Source organism: Canis lupus, chromosome 11 (genome assembly GCF_003254725.2).
Source record: "Canis lupus dingo isolate Sandy chromosome 11, ASM325472v2, whole genome shotgun sequence".
Lineage (NCBI taxonomy): Eukaryota > Metazoa > Chordata > Mammalia > Carnivora > Canidae > Canis > Canis lupus.
In genome coordinates this window covers 54,834,424-54,852,490 of record NC_064253.1, presented here as the reverse complement: position 1 = coordinate 54,852,490, position 18,067 = coordinate 54,834,424, and the positions used below count along the sequence as shown (strand labels likewise).

Below are 18,067 nucleotides of genomic sequence, written 5' to 3'. Positions count from 1 at the left end.
TCACAGTAGCCTGTTCTCTTCTTTAATGCTTTTGCTGACATGTATGAATTAAAGATGTGCGTTCGGGGCTGAAATTATCATGCTTGACAAAAAGGACCACGATGTGTAGAAGCTCCCCCCCTGCCAGGCATTGCTTTGAGTTAACAAACTCATTGAATCCTTACAATTTGCCTGCAGGTTAGGTTCTGTTGTTGACCTCAGTTTACAGATGAGAAAACCGAGGCATAGAAAGGTTTAGTATCTTTCTCCAAATCCCTCACTGGTTACTGCCGCTAACTGAGGTCTCGCTGCGTGCCAGGCTAGCTGCTGTGTTCAGCCTTGGCCCTGTTGCATAGCAACCTGGTAAGTGGTAGGTGCCCATGTGGTTCCAAGATCTGCAGAAGGTGAGTCTGGGTTTATATTTGGGCCTCTGACCTGAAGCCTGTGTCTTGGCCACCTGGCCTGGACACCTGCCGTGTGGACAGTGAGGCTGGCATCCGAACACCCGCCTGCTTCTCCAGGGCTGGCCTGAGCCCATGTTTATATATTGAGACTGTTTGGGGGATAGAATGGCAAGCAGCACAGCCCCAAGCGGCCCCAAGTTAGGAAGTGGTTGCGTGCTCTTGGAGCTTTTGGAGGACAGGTTCCTGCCGCCTAGCAGTTGTGTAACCTCGGAAAAGTGACTCTGTTGCTCGGAGCTGAGCACGGCCCGCCACGTCCGTTAGACGGAGGTAACTCTCCCCACCCCAGGGTGGACGTGAAACCTAAACCGAGCGGGCGACAGGAAGGACTCTGCAAATCATAGAGCGGGGGTGCAGAGCGGTGGCTCAGGGTGGTCCCGAGATCAACGGCACCATCGTCACCTGGGAACTTGTTAGAGATGCAGGTTCTCGGACCCCACTACTGACTTGCTAAGTCAGAAAGTGTAGGGTAGGCCCCGCAATCTGGGAGCTAATGAGCCTTGTGGGTGATTCTGGTGCCCTCTCAGGTTGAGACCTGGGGTTGGAAAGCTTCCCGCAAAATGTAAATGAGATATTGTCACCAGTCCTGGCAGAGGCTCAGGCTTGGGCCAGAAGGGCCTCTTCAGCCTGGAGCGCTGACATCTTTCCTGTACTCCTCAGCCTCTGCTGGGCCTCCTGCCCTGCTTGGCCCACAGGCCCAGTCTGAACAAATGATTCGGGGTGGGAAGGGGGGGCAGCTCTGGGAGGCTGGAAATGGGGAGGCAGTAGCCTCGCCGTCCTCCCCGGGGTCGCTGTTGCAGCCACTAGGTAAAGCATTGATTAAGGCTGAGCATTGTGTCCACGTTCCTAAGCGGGGGAGGGAGAAGCAAGAAGGAGCTGCCCAGAGCCCCCCACCCCAGCCCACCCACCCCCACCCCAGTGTGCAGGGCTGAGCTGGGAGGTGGAGTGGGAATGCCGGCTGCCCGGAATCAGGCAGAAATCAGGCAGGCAGGCCTCAGTCACATCTGGGGACTCTTAGCACAGGGAGATGGGTTGAGGGAAAAGAGGAAACTCTTTTCTGGTGTGGAACCCCAGCTGCTGAGATGTGCCCAGGAGCCAGGCCTCCGGCTGCACGGCTATCTCTAGTTGCCGAGACCTGTGGAGACAGGTCAGCCCTTGGCTCCTGGTCAGCAAAGCCCAGGTCTGCCCCTCTCCCCCTCATCAGGCCCACGCTTTTCCTCCTGAGCACAGACAAGGAAGGCCTCAGAATCTTCCTCCTCCAGCTCTTCACCATGCCCCACAGCTCCCCCCTCCAGCCAGCTGGAATGGGCACAGAACAGAACCCACTTCGCCCCCCTAGTTCTTCCTTGGATACAAGCCCAAAGTTGAGGAAAGAAAATATTTTCTCCGGCCAAGCATTCTAAGTACCCAATAGCCGGGGCCACCTTGCGGCAGCCCTCACCTGGCCACACCTCAGGTTACACACTTTGACATCTTCCCGTGGTCTCAAGAGCCGAGTCCTGAGCTAGCATCAGAGCCCGGGCTGGCACCTAGCCTGCAGGGCCCCCACGGCAACCTTGCACTAGCCCAGGCCCCGGCCAGACCCGACCCTCGTGGTTCCCTGGATGTGTCTCACTCCCTTTCCCTCCACCATACCCCCCTTCCACCTGCAGGGCCTCCCTTCACCTCACCTTGCAGGCTGGCCTCAAGCAGACCTGCCCCAAGGCTCTCACCCACTCCCAGGATTTCCACCTTCCTGCTGCAGCCTGTTCAGTCCCCTTCGCCCTGAACTGAGCTCGCTGGTTACACGTCCGCCTCTCCCATCAACCTGAGCCCCTGAGGGTCAGCAGCCCCGGCCACGGTCGTCATCCTCGCCTGTCCCCCATAAGTGCCCAGCACAGGCTGGGCTCTGGGAGGGCCCCAGTAATGCAGGTTGAAGGCACTCTGGGCCCAAGCTCCCCGCCACAGGGCAAGGTGGAAGCTGACTTGCTGGCCAGAGGTAGGGACCCACAGATGACAGAGTGCAGGCCCCCCCGCAGGTGCCCATTCTCAGAAGTGGAGCTGTAGGGCTTCCGGTCGCTGGGGAATGCTGAGCCAAGCACTCTCCCTGTCCAGGGCTCAGGGGCCCTCTCGGTCCAAAGACAAATTCAGAAGCTCTACTGGGGAATGGTTGGTGAGGAGGAAGTGGAACCTCAGATTTTCAGCCTCTCCAAGGTGGTGGCTTTAGAAAGTCCCCAGTGACCCTTGTCTCTTGAAACTCTGAGATAAGGAGATTGTGGGGCAATAAATCTCTGTAAAGTGTTAGTCTGGGCCTAATTTAGGGGAATAAACAGGAAGAAGCTGTGTTCTGTGTCTCCAGAGAAGCAAGGCCACAAGGGCACCAGCCCTCCGAGGAGTGGGACAGACGATAGGTAGACAGCTGTGTCGTCCTCACGGTTCCGGGTTTTGGTGCGTGTGGGCTGCAGAGCATTCAGTGGACCGTCCTAACAGTTGGGCAAGGTAAGAGTATTACCTGCCTGAGAAAACCTGAGGGGGGATGAGATTTGCCCAAGGTCATGGAGCAAATTGGTGTCAGAATCAGGACTCTCTCACCTGAGCAGCAGGCTTGTCTGCTATGAAAGTGACAGGCCCAGGCGGGGGTGGGTGGGGGTCCTCCTGGTGCCCAGAGAGGGGGTTCAGGTGGCGTGAGTGGAACCAATCCAGGAGCCAGGTGGGTCTCCCCCTGGGTACCTGCCTGTGGGATCTGACACGAGTGGGCACAGCAGAGGGGAGAACCCGGCAGTCCAATAGGTGGGTGGCTGGATGAATGGACAGAGGGAAGCAGGCAGGAACGTGGGCAGCAGGACCGGAGCGGGGAAGAAAGCAGCCACGGCCGAGGTCTTTCTTGGTCCTAGAGTCTTGCAAGGTGTTTTACAGCCATTATCTTGTTCAATCCTCGGCAAGCCTCTGTGAGGCAGATATTAGGGTACCCTTTTACAGATGCAGATGCGAGGCCCAGAGACAAGTGGAGGTCCAGGATTTGATCCTGATTCTCCTCTTTCCTTGCCCTGGGCATCCTCCTAGGATTAGAGAGTGCTCCGGGGTGGCTCCCTGGTGGTGGTTCTCTTGGGTCCAGGACGGTGGAGGGAGAGGAGCATCCTAGGAGCCCAGCTAAGTCCTTACCTGGTTTGCTGATTTGCTTGGAGGCAGAGAGAAGAGGGCATGAGCAAAGATGACGCACCTGGGAAAACAATGCTTTGAGGGGAGAGCAGATAAACCACTTTGGCTAAAGGATGAGTTTGTGGAGAGGAGAGACTGCCGGGGGAGTGCCGGGCCCCACAACCCAAGTCCCGCAGAGGGCTTGCCCCTGAGGACAGAGGGGACCTAGGGTGGTGAGTCTTAAGGGAAATGATGGTGTCAGAGAGAGATCAGGAAAGGAGCTCTGGGCTGGGATGGGGGAGAAATGGAGTCTCCCAGAGAAAAGGCTGCCCAGACTTTGCAAGGCTTGAGGGAAGGGGAGAGAACAGTTGGGGGCCGTGGTGCAGGGGAGGTCAGGCCGTCTATCACAGGAGGTGCCCTGCCCCTCCTGGGTGCCAGGGACCTGGCTCTGGGCAGCATCAGATGTCAGGAGGAGGCCCTCCCTTGGGCCTAATCTCATCAGGAGGAGAGAGGAATTTCTTGGCTTTGTCTCTGACTCAATCTCTATTTCCTGTGGGCCTGCGGGGAGGCATCTGTGCCAGACCAGAAGGACCAGAGACCTGGAAGAAGGGAGATGGGGACAGAGAAGAGGGCCCACGGCAGAGAAAACCTGGAGACAGGGCTGTTTTTACTTGCTGGCTGCAGGTGCCTCTGCCCCCACTGCTGATATGGCCTGGGCATTGGAGGCCTGGGGGATGGTTGCCCTGAGGCTGTGTCCCTGCTCTCCTGCCTGGGCTGTGCTAGTAGAGGAAACCAAAGGGCTTCCCCAGTCTTGCCCACCACCACACCTACTCACACCCTGGCCCTGCAAGAGCGTCAGTCCCCTCATCACAGGGCTGAGCTAGGCAGCCAGCTTCTACCCCAAGGGCCCCCCCACAGAGATGCACACATACAACCTTCGGATTCTTCTTGACCAAGAGGGATTATTGGTTAGCGTTTCATGGATGCTTGTCTGTTCCCTCCATCAACGTGGTAAGCACCAGGGGTCAGAATTCTGTGCCCAGTGGGCTGCTTTGCACTTCCTGATTTGGAATTTTCACTCAGACCTCCAAAATGTTGGGCCCTCAACACATACCTGACACATACTAAATCAAATTTTAGCGTCCTGTAAACGATGGGACCACGACAATCTTAACAGCAAATAAGTGTGCACCCAGCATCATTCCACATGCCGTGTGGATTATCTTATTTGATTGTCCAGGCAGCTCCGTGAGGGAGCAGAGACCCAGGACTCAACAGCTTGGCTTCAAATGCCAGCTCACCTGTCTTACAAGTGGTGATTTTGAACAAGTTGCTTAACCTCTCTGGGCCCCCGTTTTCTCATCTGTAAAAAGGAGGTGATAATAGTATTTTAGGGATTATTGTGAGGATTGAGTTAGTACATGGAGCATACTTCATACATTAGTTAGCTGTTAGTTGTTACTATGCCCAATTTTTCTGGTGAAGAAATAGACACATTAAGTAACCTGCCCAAGGGCGCTTGGGTGGCCCAGTCGGTTGGGCATCTGCCTTAGGCTCAGGTCATGATCCTGGGGGTCCTGAGATCAAGCCCCATGTTGGACTCCCTGCTCAGCAGAGAGCCTGCTTCTCTCTCTCTCCTCCTTGTTCATGCTCTCTCTCTCTCTTTCTCTCTCTCTCAAATAAATAAATAAAATCTTTAAAAAGCCTGCCCAAAGTCACACAGGTGTGGTGGACATACTCTGTAATTATGCTGTTAATTGGGTACCCAGTAGCCACATGTGGCTGCTGGGTACCCAATAGCTACTGAGCACTTGGAATGTTGCTAATGTTGGAATGTTGCTAATGTGATGGAGGAGCTGCATTGTACATTTTATTTCCTTTTACTTCATTCTGACTTTGATTTAGAAGCCACAGGGCCCCATGTCAGACTGAGCTGGGGCGGGGGTCCCACACCCAGTGATCTGATGTAACTGATTCTCATGGGTGTTTGGAGTCGCGCCCCACAGTCTGTGCTTCAGCGGTCTGGGATCATGCCATCTCCTGCCGTCCTGTTCTCAGCCATTTCCCTGAGAGGTGTAAACACATGGATAGCAGTGACTGAACTGCTCCTGCCCTGGCCCTGCACCCGGGTCCCAACACAGGGCCTGGTCTAGGATAAGCACTAAGCCCATAGCAGATGGAGCTTGCTGATTGAATTAAGCCAGATCCCCCTCCCTTTACAAACCTGGTATTCTTCTGTTTCGGAACATTCTATGCTCTGGTTCGTGATGTGAGGCTTTTTAGGAAGTCAATTCTAGAGCAAGTTGCCAGAGTCAAGGTTACAAGTGACTTAGAATCGTTGTGTGTGAATCGGGTAACAGTTTTCAGGAGACCTCTGTGGTTGGTGGGGTGCCCAACTTGGCCCTATTTGTCTGGGACTTTATTTTAGCCCTGGAAATCCTGCCCCCTCGCCACTTCCCTTCCCACATGCCAGGCAAACCAGGACAGATGGTCCCCTGCTTCTGTGGAGAGTGAAGAGGCCTCTTCTTGCTCTTCATCTTGCTTCTTCTTGAAGGAGGGAAGCAAACTAAGCCAGTGGGGTGAGACCCTGAGGCCCAGGTCCCTGCGTATCACCGTGTCACTCCAGACACGGTGGAGGGCAAAAATAGTCACTTAGTGCCAAGAAGTGGCAAGTAAACCAGGGCCTGGCCTCGCCTGAGCAGAAAGGACTGTGGATAAAATTCTCACTAGCAGGAAGTCGCTAAGACCTGTGGTTCCTTCTTTCTGCCTGGTGAGAAAGGAAGCCTCCATGGGAATGGCTAGTTAAGCAGAGACCTGTGTCTTGACAGCAGGAGGCCTGGACCTCACTTGGGCTTTGCTTTCTGAGCCAGATAGCTGCCTCCTTCTGGGGCGTATCAGAGGTCCTGGTAAGGATTCAGGACGAAAGAGAAAGAAACTTTCCTGTCAAGTTTGAAGCCCAAGATCAGGATCAGGATAAGCGCTAAGATGGATAATAGTTGGTCAAGGACTGGAGTCAAGGTGAGGGACCCACCCATAATTAGGTGTTTGTCATGTTAACTCCTCCTCTTTGTGGTTCGCCTTCGCCTTCGGAGTGTTCTTTACTTGTATGGTAGTCTTTTTTCATGTCTTAAGCTTAGGAAACTGTGGTTCTGATTCCCTTCTATTAACTGCATTGACCAAAGTGAGGAGGTGTAGACCTTCTCCCGAGGCACGTATGGGGGCAGTTCACTGGCCACGAGGTCAGGTTTTAAGAGAACAAATAAAATATAACAGCCAGTATTAGATGAGGAACTACAGACTCACAAAGGGACGATAGTAGCCCGCAGCACCAGACCCCTACCCATCCCTGACGTCTCATACCAAATTAGGTAATGTCATGCTTCCCCTGAGGCCAGGAACAGGCAATTAATGAATAATCTTTATGCTGGTTTATACCACACCCAGTTTGGGTTTGGTTTTCATTCACCCCACAGCTAAACCTTGTCCTGCAATGATGCAGGGCTGGGCTGGAAGACAGGCTTTGGGGGCATGCAGGAAAGTCTCTGTGTCTGTGTGTATCTCTCTTTCTCTCCCTCAGACACACACACACACACACACACACACACACACACACACACCCCAGAGAGAAACACATAGCAGGAAGAGGGGCCTCCAGGTCAACCCATGGCTTCTGCTCCCCACCTCCCTTGCTCCTGTTAATATGGTCTTGGTCAAGTCACTTCCCTGGCATCTCAGTTTTGCCCTCATCACATGCGACAACAACAATCTCCACCTACCCGGCAGGGGAGCTAGAAGGGATGGGACAGCCATTCTACGGTCAGGCATTAAGAAATAAACTCAGTGCGACATTAAACCCAGAGATGACTAAATCTTTGGGGAGGGTGGGGAGCTTGCAGCCCACAAAGCCTAATCCCATGGCATCAGGCCCACTAAACACGCATGGGAGAGCAGCCATAGAAGCCATGCCACCCCCTACTTCGTGCCCCAGCGGGCTGACCTGCCACGCCTCAGAAGGCATGCTGTGACTTTGATGTGGGCCCAGCTGGATGGCACGGGGCAGGATACGACTGCTGGCGTGGGATAAACCTGGCCCAGATCGGCCGTTCTGGCCCAGCCCATGGGCGAGGGCCCTCACCATGCCAAGGCCCCATTGCAGTGTGAAGTTCCAGGCAAGTGCCTGCTTGTGGGAGAAACAAAGCTCCTGTTCTCTGAAACGCTGACTCCTTAAGCTCATGCATGCACGGATACACACGTGCACGCACAGATGCACACAGGGGTGCGTGCACACCCACAGGAGTACACGGGCCCAGATGATGATTGCAGTGCTCATGCACAGACTTGCACACAGAGTGCACACAACATTTGCACAAACTTCACCCACATATATGTGTGCATATTCCTTTACCACGTACAGAGGGAGAAAAGGCCTGCCTGGCTTGGCCCTATTCCCCACTCCTGTAAATTTGCTTCCTCAGCAACAGGTCTGGAAGAACTTTGGCAGGGGAGATAAGATGCTAGGGCAGGGTAGGGTGGGGCCGAGTTAGGAGTGGAGTTGGGGGCAAGAGGACAGAAAGTCACTGAGACAGTTTTCGTTTTCTGTCACTTTTATGCAACTGTTGGCCTCATCAGTGGAGGCCAACAGCCTCCACCCTCTTTCTTTATATATATTACTTGAGAGAGAGAGAGAGAGAGAGAGAGAGAGAGCACAAGCAGGGGGAGGGGCAGAGGGAAAAGCAGACTCCCCACTAATCAGGGAGCCCAATGTGGGACTCGATCCCAAAACCCTGAGATCATGACCTGAGCCAAAGAGACACTTCATTGACTGAGCCTCCCAGGCGCTCCAGACAGCCCTCTCTCTGGAAGGTGTCCACTTCGTTTCCTGAGCCTCGTTTTACTTTTCTGTAAAGTAGGGGTGTAGTGGTCATGATGCCTCCCTCCCTTTAGGGCTAAGGTGAGATGGAGCGTGTGCTGGGTGTGAACGAGGCTTCACCATGGTTGTCACCTGAGAGAACCTGGAGCTGGAGGCTCTCGAGGCAGGGCTGGGCTCGGCCCCCAGCTCCACAGCCCCACATCTCACTGGCTGTGTGACCTCGGGTGGGTAGCTTCGCTTCTCCGCCTCAAGCCCCCCATCTGTAACGGAGCAAAGTAGCCCCCACCTGGTAAGTTGATACAGGGCAAGCACTGACAAGGGCACCTGGCACATAGCGAGCCCCCCAAAACTGTGAGCTGTTATTGGCGTGGAGTGACTGAGCTGAAGGAGTCACCGACCAGGCCTCCGGGGGCCTCCTGACCCTGACCCCGGGCTGAGAGCCACCCATCAGGTGTGGGGTCAGGCCCCAGGCCGTGAAGGGAGAAAGCACGGGGGGTGGCCGGAGTGGCCAGGAGTGTTGATGCTGCTCGGGTCATGCTGGTCTCTGCAGCCACGACCTGCCCTCTTACCCCACGGCCCACGGCACTTGACACGGACGCTGGCTTTTCCCCCTCCTTGGCGTCTCACTGCCTCGTCCCCCCTCCTCTCTCCCCTCTGCCCTCCTTCCCCCAGGTGATTCTCACCTCTCACCTGTTCTGTGCAGTCTTGCTCTTGGCAATCAAGGGACTCCACCTAAAAGTGAGCTCGGGGTGGCTCGGCGGTTTAGTGCCTGCCTTTGGCCCGGGGCGCGATCCTGGAGTCCCGGGATCGAGTCCCACGTCGGGCTCCCGGCATGGAGCCTGCTTCTCCCTCCGCCTGTGTCTCTGCCTCTTTTTCTCTCTCTCTCTGTGACTATCATAAATAAAAATAAATAAATCTTTAAAAAAATAAAAAATAAAAGTGAGCTCGGTTTTAATCCCTGCAACAGCTCCCTGTTGCCCTCAGCGTTTGAAGTTCTTGCACCCGGCTCCCGGTTGGTCTGGGTCCTGCCCCCCCTGCCCACTCGCCCGCACGCTCCTGTGCTCCAGCCATTGCCCGTCTGCCGGTTGCGGCTGCACCGGGCAGTGCGTCAGTCAGGATGGATAGGCTATCCTCTGTGACAAACAGCCCCACTTGCTCAGCGGTTCGCTCTGCAAGTTTACTTCCCTGTCCATCGTGTCGGGAGGGGAGGTCCTCTGTTCCACACCATCTCTTGGAGGCCCGGGATGATGCAAGCCCCATCATCCAGAACACGTGGCCTTCTCATCCCTTTGGCCACGGATGAGAGTTCTGGAGGGTCACAGGCAGGGCTTACATGCTTCAGCCCGGAAGGGGCACACATCGCAGCTGCCCCTGATCCTTTGGCTAGAGCTCGTACTGGGGTTGCCCAAAGGCAAGGAGGCTGGAACATGAGGGGAGCCATGGAATGTCTGATGGGCATCACCACTGCCCACAGACAGGTGCCCCCCCACACCATTGCCGCTGCTGAAAGTGAGGCAGAGCTGGGGGGCCCTGGGGCTGAGCCTGCTGACTTGCCCCCTCCTTTCCTACCTCAGCCCCAGCCCAAGGCAGCTCCTCACCTGCCATCTAATTACCAAGACCCTAGGACCTCTTGGTCTTTACTGTTTTTTTTTTCTAAGACCCCCACCCCCAGACCCATTTCCCTCAGGACCCAGAGTAAAGAAAAGATGGGCAGCTCCCTAGCAAGTGATAGCTTGTATCTTACACACAACGACTAAATCCCCTTTGTGATTCTGTTTCCCTTATTGAACTGGCCACTAGGAAGCTCAGACCCAAGTCTAGGTGCACCTCCACTGTGTGGAGGGCCTGACAGCACACATTCAGTAGCTTAGTCCCCCCACCCCCTGGAATATCAGACGATCTCTTTGTTCCTGCATTTTCTCTCTGACCCCATTTCCTCACCATGGCTTTCCCATTTGCTTCTATCTTGTGTGCTCTCCATTTCTGTAAGGCTTCTTATATCCTTTCTGGGATCAGACGGACATTAATTAGTCAGTCTGTCCCTACATTTGTGCCACTTCCTGTAGCTCTGGCAAATGCAGCTCCCAAAAGGTGAATTGAAACATCTGAGCTTCATGGGACAGACCTGTCCCAGGAGGCTGGTGGGTTTCTTGTAGAGGGTTTGGCTCCTGGGTCGGACCCCGATCACTGTGACCTCTTGAGGTCAACAGTCTAATCTTGTGACTTTGAACTGAGCACAAAGCAAGTGCCCTCTTTATCCTGACACTGTGGGTGCCCAGCCCAACATGCCTGCCCTTGGGAAATTCCTAGGGTCTGGGGTGGGCAGAGCTCTGTGCCAGGCACTTCCACAGCAGAGCCCCAGGCCTTTCTCTGAGGAAGCTGCAAGCAGGTTCCTGACCAGACTCGGGAATCAGAGGCACCAGCTGGGTCAGAGGCCTGAGGGCAGGGAGGGGACAGGCTGGTGAGGGCAGAGGGAGGAGAGGAGAGAGCTCTGCTACTTGAAGTGTCAGGAAAGACTCTGGAGGAGGGGCCTGGGAGCTGGAGAAGGGAGGGTTTGTGCTTGTGGAGATAGATGCAGGGATTACGGGGCTGGAAAGGGCAGGCCAAGCAGAGGGGAAGGCAAGGGCGAAGGCCCAGAGGACTGGAAATGCAAGAGCAGGTACCAGAGAAGCTAGAAGCTTCTTGATCTGGAAAGTACATTTTATTTATTTATTTATTTTTTTAAAAGCTTTTATTTATTTATTTATTCATTCATTCATGAGAGACAGAGGGAGAGGGAGGCAGAGACACAGGCAGAGGGAGAAGCAGGCTCCATGCACCGGGAGCCCGACGTGGGACTCGATCCCGGGTCTCCAGGATCGCGCCCTGGGCCAAAGGCAGGCGCCAAACCGCTGCGCCACCCAGGGATCCCCTGGAAAGTACATTTTAAAAGATGAGCAAGAAAAGGTGAATCTTGGAATATTAGTGGGGGGGACCCCACTGGAAGGCCTTGAATCCAGGCTGGGTTTGCCCTTGCTCCTACAGGGCAGCAGTGAATCAAGAGTGTCCCAAGGGTGATCTCAGGTGTGTGTTTGGGGGTGGGGTGAAGAATACAGCCAGGCTTGGTGTCCAGAAGATCTCTCTGGCCTAGATGAGGAGCATGGATGGGCAGGCCCGATAGGGTCAGAGGCCAGGATCAGGGTTTGACCTGGGCAGCAACAGGGCTGAGAAGCCACATGGTATCATGTGTTTGACCAATCATAGGGTGAAGACCCTCTTCTACCATTTATGATCTAGCCCTGCCTTCCCTCCAGCTTGTGTTCTCTTCACTCACATCATCGCATTTACATAACTGTATGGGTATATATATATATACATATATATATATTTTTTCTTTTTAACATCTTCTTGCTAATCTAACTAAATCACATGTAATTTCCCAAACATTCCACATTTGCTTCTCTCTCAGGGCCTTTGTTCAGGCTGTTCCATCTGCCTGGAACATCTTCCCCCCATCTTACCTTTGTCCTGCCAACATGGCCAATTCCTACTCATCCTTCCAATTATAGCTCACATGTCACTTCCTCTGGGAAGCCCTCCCCGACTGCCATGTACAAACCTTTATTATTATCTATAATACACTGGGTGCCAGGGGCCCACCTTCCCCTAGTGGCCTCACTCATAGGATTCTTCACTCCTGTAAGGCTGGGCTCATGCTTATGCTCTCCAAACCCCTAGTGCCAGGCACTGGGCTGAATAAGGAGCTAGGGAAGCTCGAGATGCCTGGATAATAATAGTGGTAGTAATTATGACTGTAGATCAAGGGACCTATAATTTAGTCCTCATGACAAGTCTATGAAACAGAAGATTTTGTGATCCCCATTTTACAGATGAGAAAACTGAGGCTTCAGAACTTAAGTCACTTGCCCACCCAGTCACTTGAGGCAGAGCTGGAACTGGAGCCCAGCCAGACAGGCTGGCTCCAGAGGACACAATGTGACCCACATAGCTGGGCTGAGTGGGGTGGGCAGATAGGGAGGAGATGTGAGTTTTTCTCTCTAGTGTTTGTGCCTTTTGTGTTGAATACTTGAAGGGATGACAAGAAAACAGGTCAGTGATGATCCTGCACTCTCTCGCCAGATCCATAGAAGGAGCCACAATTACAGCCTGTTTGTTGGGGTGTCCTTGATAGTGCACCATGCATATAGAACCGACCGCTGCCCTGGTCCTGCCCCCTCAAGGTGAACTCCCCGAGGGTCCCGCTATCATGCCAGGGAATCTCATGCCCCTCTTGTCCTGTTTGTTCCCCGCAGATGTCATGGCATCCCCAGTACCGGAGCTCCAAGTTCCGCCACGTCTTTGGCAAACCAGCCAGCAAGGAGAACTGCTACGACTCGGTGCCCATCACCCACAGCGTCCAGGACAATCACTTCTGCGCTGTGAACCCCTATTTCATTGCAGTGGTGACTGAGTGCTCCTGCGGGGGGGCCTTCTTCGTCATTCCCCTGCATCAGGTAAGGAGTTCATGCCCCTGCTGAGCCTCAACACCCCAAACAGCCCTCTGGAGGCCGCGCCAGAAAGAGGGGGAGTAGAAGCAGCCTGGGTGTCTGGTCTCACATGTGGCTTCACATCCCATCCCTGTCTCTTACCAGCCATGTGACCTGAGTCCTTTCACTTCTTTGAGCCTTGGTTTCCTCATTGGGAAAAAACAAATACCTATCCTGGGATTTCTGCTTCTAGCAGTTGCCTAGCTACTCCTAAGACCTCCCCTCCATCCCACTGCAAAATAACTCACTCCTGAATAAAATATAATTGGTAATGCATTGCTGGGCTCGCAAGGCATTGGGGACATCACCAAAGCGACCTGCCCGCCCCAACAAAAAGAAACAAATCTGGAGTCAAAAATCTAACTGGGGAGACGGAAGCAGTGAGCAAGCAGAAGGAAGCAACTTGTCCTGCAGGCAGATGTTAACAGTATAGGTTAGACCATATGCATTTGCTGATATTTAACAGTTTTGGGGGCGCCTGCGTGGCTCAGTCAGTTAAGCATCTGCCTTCGGCTCAGGTCATGATCCCAGGGTCCTGGGATCAAGCCCTACTTCAGGCTCCCTGCTCAGGGCCGGGGAGTCTGCTTCTCTGTCTCCCTTTGCTGTTCCCCCTGCTTGTGCCCTCTTTCTCTGTCAGAGAAATAAATCTTAAAAAAAAAAAAAAAAAGTTTTTTAACCCAAAAGTGGTAGTTTCATATAGCTTAACCTAAGAGCAGACCTTTTCAGGATACCAAGCCTGAGTTGGCTCAAAGCAGAACCTCCAAAGGGGCTCAAGGGATCCCAGCTGGTAGCACCTCTGGTTCTTAGCAGAGGCAGATGGGAAGTTTCTCCAGAGGAAAGCATCCCCCATGTGGACAGGACTCCCGCAGAGTAAGATCGGGGAAATTCATAATCTGAGATCACCAGGCATGTGAGCTCCCATGAATAAGAGTCAGCTGAAACAACAAACAGCCTACTTAGCCATGCCCCACCCCCCCTGCTGCTCCAACAAAGGACTTCAGAAGTTAAGATCATAATACAAAATGGAATCTCAGAGACTAGGTTTCCTATCCAAATGGAATTGAATTAGAAAGCAATAGCAAGGGATCCCTGGGTGGCGCAGCGGTTTGGCGCCTGCCTTTGGCCCAGGGCGCGATCCTGGAGACCCGGGATCGAATCCCACGTCGGGCTCCTGGTGCATGGAGCCTGCCTATGTCTCTGCCTCTCTCTCTCTCTCTCTATCATAAATAAATAAAAATTAAAAAAAAAAAAAAAAAAGAAAGAAAGCAATAGCAAAAGCTAAATTTTAAGCTCTCATTCAGGAGTATCTCAGCAGGGGATCCTGGGTGGTGCAGCAGTTTGGCGCCTGCCTTTGGCCCAGGGTGCGATCCTGGAGACCCGGGATCGAATCCCACGTAGGGCTCCCAGGGCATGGAGCCTGCTTCTCCCTCTGCCTATGTCTCTGCCTCTCTCTCTCTCTGTGTGACTATCATAAATAAATAAATAAATAAATAAATAAATAAATAAATGAATGAATGAATGAATGAATGAATGAATGAATAAAGGAGTATCTCAGCAGTAGACTGCAATAAGATAGCACCACAACCACCAGATTGGCAAAAATGGAAAGATCTAACCATAGTAAGTGGTGGTGAGGATACAGAGCAATGTAAACTCTCAGGCACTTCTGGTGATGAGGTAAACTGCCTCACGTGTTTTGGAACAAACTGTGACAGTTTAGAGGAACATACACATACCCCATGACCCAGAGATCCCACTACTAGGTATAGTCCACGCAATGCAATGTGTTTATGTGCACCAGAACACAAATACAACAATGTGCATAGGAGTGTTGTTCATATTGTCATAAAACTGCAAAAACTCAAATGTCCAAGAATTATATAAATCAATTATGATATGTCCATACTATGGAATATATATAACCATGAAAAGGAACAAAGTATATATACATACATACCACAACACGGATGACTCTTTTTTTAAAGATGTATTTATTTATTTGAGAGAGAGCGAGAGAAAGGGGAGGGGCAGAGGGAGAGGGAGAGAGAATTTCAAGCAGACTCCCTGCTGAGTGTGGAGCCCCATGTGGGGCTTGATCTCATGATGCTGAGATCATGACCTGAGCAGAAACCAAAAGTCAGATGCTCAACCAACTGCACACCCAGGCGCCCTAACATGGATGAGTCTTAATGACAATTTTGAGGGAAAGATACCAAACAAATGACAAACTGTCTCACTCCATTCACCTAAAGATAGATACAGACTACATTGAGCTCTACCTTAAGGGATGTATAAATAAGTAGAAAAATTTTAAGGAAGAGCAAGTGAGGGACTACCAGGAGAACCGGGATGATTATCGCCCCCTGAGGGAGGGGGAAAAGTTATGATTGGAAAGTGTCCCATGGTGGGGGGGGGGGGGTCTCCTTTGTGTTGGTAATAGTTCATGTCTTAACCTGAGAGGGTGGCAGATATATGGGTAATTTATTTTCCAGCAATTCATTTAGCCAAACACTTACATTTTATGCCCTTTTTTTATATGCCACATTTCATACAAACACATATAAAGATGATGCAACGTTTATGTGGTTTTACAGGCAGTTTCTATATAACTTCCAAGGAACTGATTATTTCAGTCTTTTGCAAACATTTCTAGAGAATAAGAAAAGAGGGACTGTTCCCCTCCTCATTCTAAAAGCCAGTGTAACCTTGATTGCAAAACCAGATGAGGACAGAGCAAGAAAGGAAAATGACAGTCTCAAGATGTATACAAAATGGCTAGCAAACTGAATCTAGCAGTGAATTTTTTAAAAAAGATATATTCTAACCAAGTTGGATTTATTCCAGAAATTCAAGAGAACCTAATATTAATAAATCTATAAATGTAAATCATTATAGTAACAAATGAAAGGAGAAAACCATATGGTCATCTTTGTTAATACAGGAAAAAGCATTTGATAAAGCTCAATACCCATTCATGATACAGATTCTTAGCAAACTCAGAAAAAAGAATTTCACTAACCTAAGAAACAGAAGTTTTAAAACCTTTTATTTAGATTCACCCATTGTTAACATTCTGCTAGATTTTCTTTTTATATCTTGTATGTCTTTCTCTCCATATGTGTATGTGCTGAAATTTTCTTTCTGATCCAGAATCCAACTCCAGATCATTCATTATATTTAGTTGTCAAATCTCCTAGTCTATTTCATGATACGGACGTTTTTTAAGTGGGTAAAGAAAAAATATTTTGTAGAACATTTTAAAATTTGGATTTTTTATTTTTTTCTCATGATTAGGTGCATATTATACGTTTTGGGCAAGAATGTTAAACAAATGATGTTGTACCTTCAGCTCATTATATCATGTGACACATATTGTCACTTTGTCCCATTATTGGTAATATTGGTGATATTTGATCTCTTTGTTAATATGGTGCAAACATTCATAAAGATGGAATGTTAGAAACAGCCCTTCAAAATCAGTAATGAATTCAAGGTCATGGACTGTACCATAGGGCTGAAAAATAAGTTAAAGGTGTAAGGATTGAAAAGGAAGGCATAAAACCACTCTTATTTATAGATATGATTGCCTACATAGAAGCCCAAAAGAACATGTGGTCAAGTTATTACAAAAATAATAAGGGACTTTGAAAGGTGGCTGGATAAAAAAAAAATCAGAATACAAAAATCAATTGCATTTTTATATACCTAACACTAGAATATGTAAACATTTTGCAGTGGAATAACAAGATTGGAGATATAGGAATAAACAAGGCTTGAAAGGAGAAAATTACAGAGCATTATTGAAAGACCAATGTTAAAGATGACCTAAGAAAATGGAAATCTGTACCATGTTCATGAATAGCCTTTCTCCCTCTCCCAAATCTCCACAATATTCTCCTTTTTAGGATATATTCCACAGCATATTCCTTTTTTAGGATACCATCCATACCCTAATTACTTTGCATTAGAGTTATTTATGTTCTTCTGCTAGTACCTCTTTTTTGTTTTTTCTTAAAGATTTTATTTATTTATTCATGAGAAACACACAGAGAGAGGCAGAGATGTAGGCAGAGAGAGAAGCAGGCTCCCCGTGGGGAGCCCGATGCAGAACTTGATCCCAGGACCCCAGGATCACGACCTGAGCCAAAGGTAGACATTCAACCACTGAGCCACTCTGCTAGTACCTTCCAATGTACTTGGAATAGTTGGGGGTGGGGAAGAAAACCGGTACTTTATTTACCTGTATATAGATAACATTTTGGGCATGTAATTGGTGCTCATAAATTTTCATTGACTGAACAAAATACCCAATGATTGTTCATTCACATGAATAAGGAGAGCATCATTGGCAAAGGGAATGGCACCAGCAAAGCCTGCAGGTGAGACTGTACATATGCGCAGGCAGTAGTGCAGAGAACAATCTGGCCAGAACAGATGAACACTCTGTGTTGAAGGGGGGAAGGAAGGGAAATTCTCTGGGGAAATGGATTGGGGCCAGATGAGAAGGGCCTTGAATGCCAGGGTAAGATGTATAAACTATTCTAAAGCTGAATTTTTTCAGGTTGGGGAGGGACAAATGCAAAATGGGATTTATGAAAAGACTTGAGGGTCAGAGCTCAAAGGTCCCCTAGAGATGACCCATTTGGCTTTTTGTTTCTCCCAAGCTTTAGGTTGCATTTAAAAGATTCTATCCACTGAACAGACAGTATTCTTAATTAATTAAATAATTAATGTATTTTTCAGATTTGTATTACTCAGCCTCTTTCAGAACTGTCACAGTTTCTAACTCAATCAACTACCAAGTATAAATAGTTACTAACAAATGATTTAAGAAAATAAGTTGCTTTGATATGATGGAGTATGGACGTGGGTGGGGAGAGTGGACTTAGTTTAGAAAGACAGGATGATCAGAGGAGGCCTTCCTGAGGAGGCAACATTTGAGCAGAGATCCCCTTGAAGCTCTAGAGGCAGAGTGTAATAGCAACTGCAAAGGCCCTGAGGTGAGAATGGCTTCAGTGTGGGCCCTGGGTTTGGTGTGTTTGAAACACAAATTGGTACAAATTGTCATCAGGGCAAGAGACATGGGAGGTAAGGTCAGAAGAGGGGGCAGGGCT

The 18,067-nt window shown here is 50.5% G+C and overlaps 1 protein-coding gene across 8 annotated transcripts in view; it reads left to right on the top strand.

The window, feature by feature from the left end:
- CORO2A (coronin 2A) overlaps positions 1-18,067 on the top strand; it is a 54,952-nt gene that overhangs the window by 15,070 nt on the left and 21,815 nt on the right. For 7 of the 8 annotated variants that reach the window (XM_025432492.3, XM_025432490.3, XM_025432496.3 and 4 more), the window contains one exon: positions 12,720-12,920. In XM_025432492.3, coding sequence (XP_025288277.1) covers positions 12,720-12,920 — 201 coding nt within the window. Of the gene's footprint in view, positions 1-2,758; positions 2,919-12,719; positions 12,921-18,067 lie in introns of those variants that run through there. The other variant, XM_025432495.3, reaches the window with a different exon arrangement.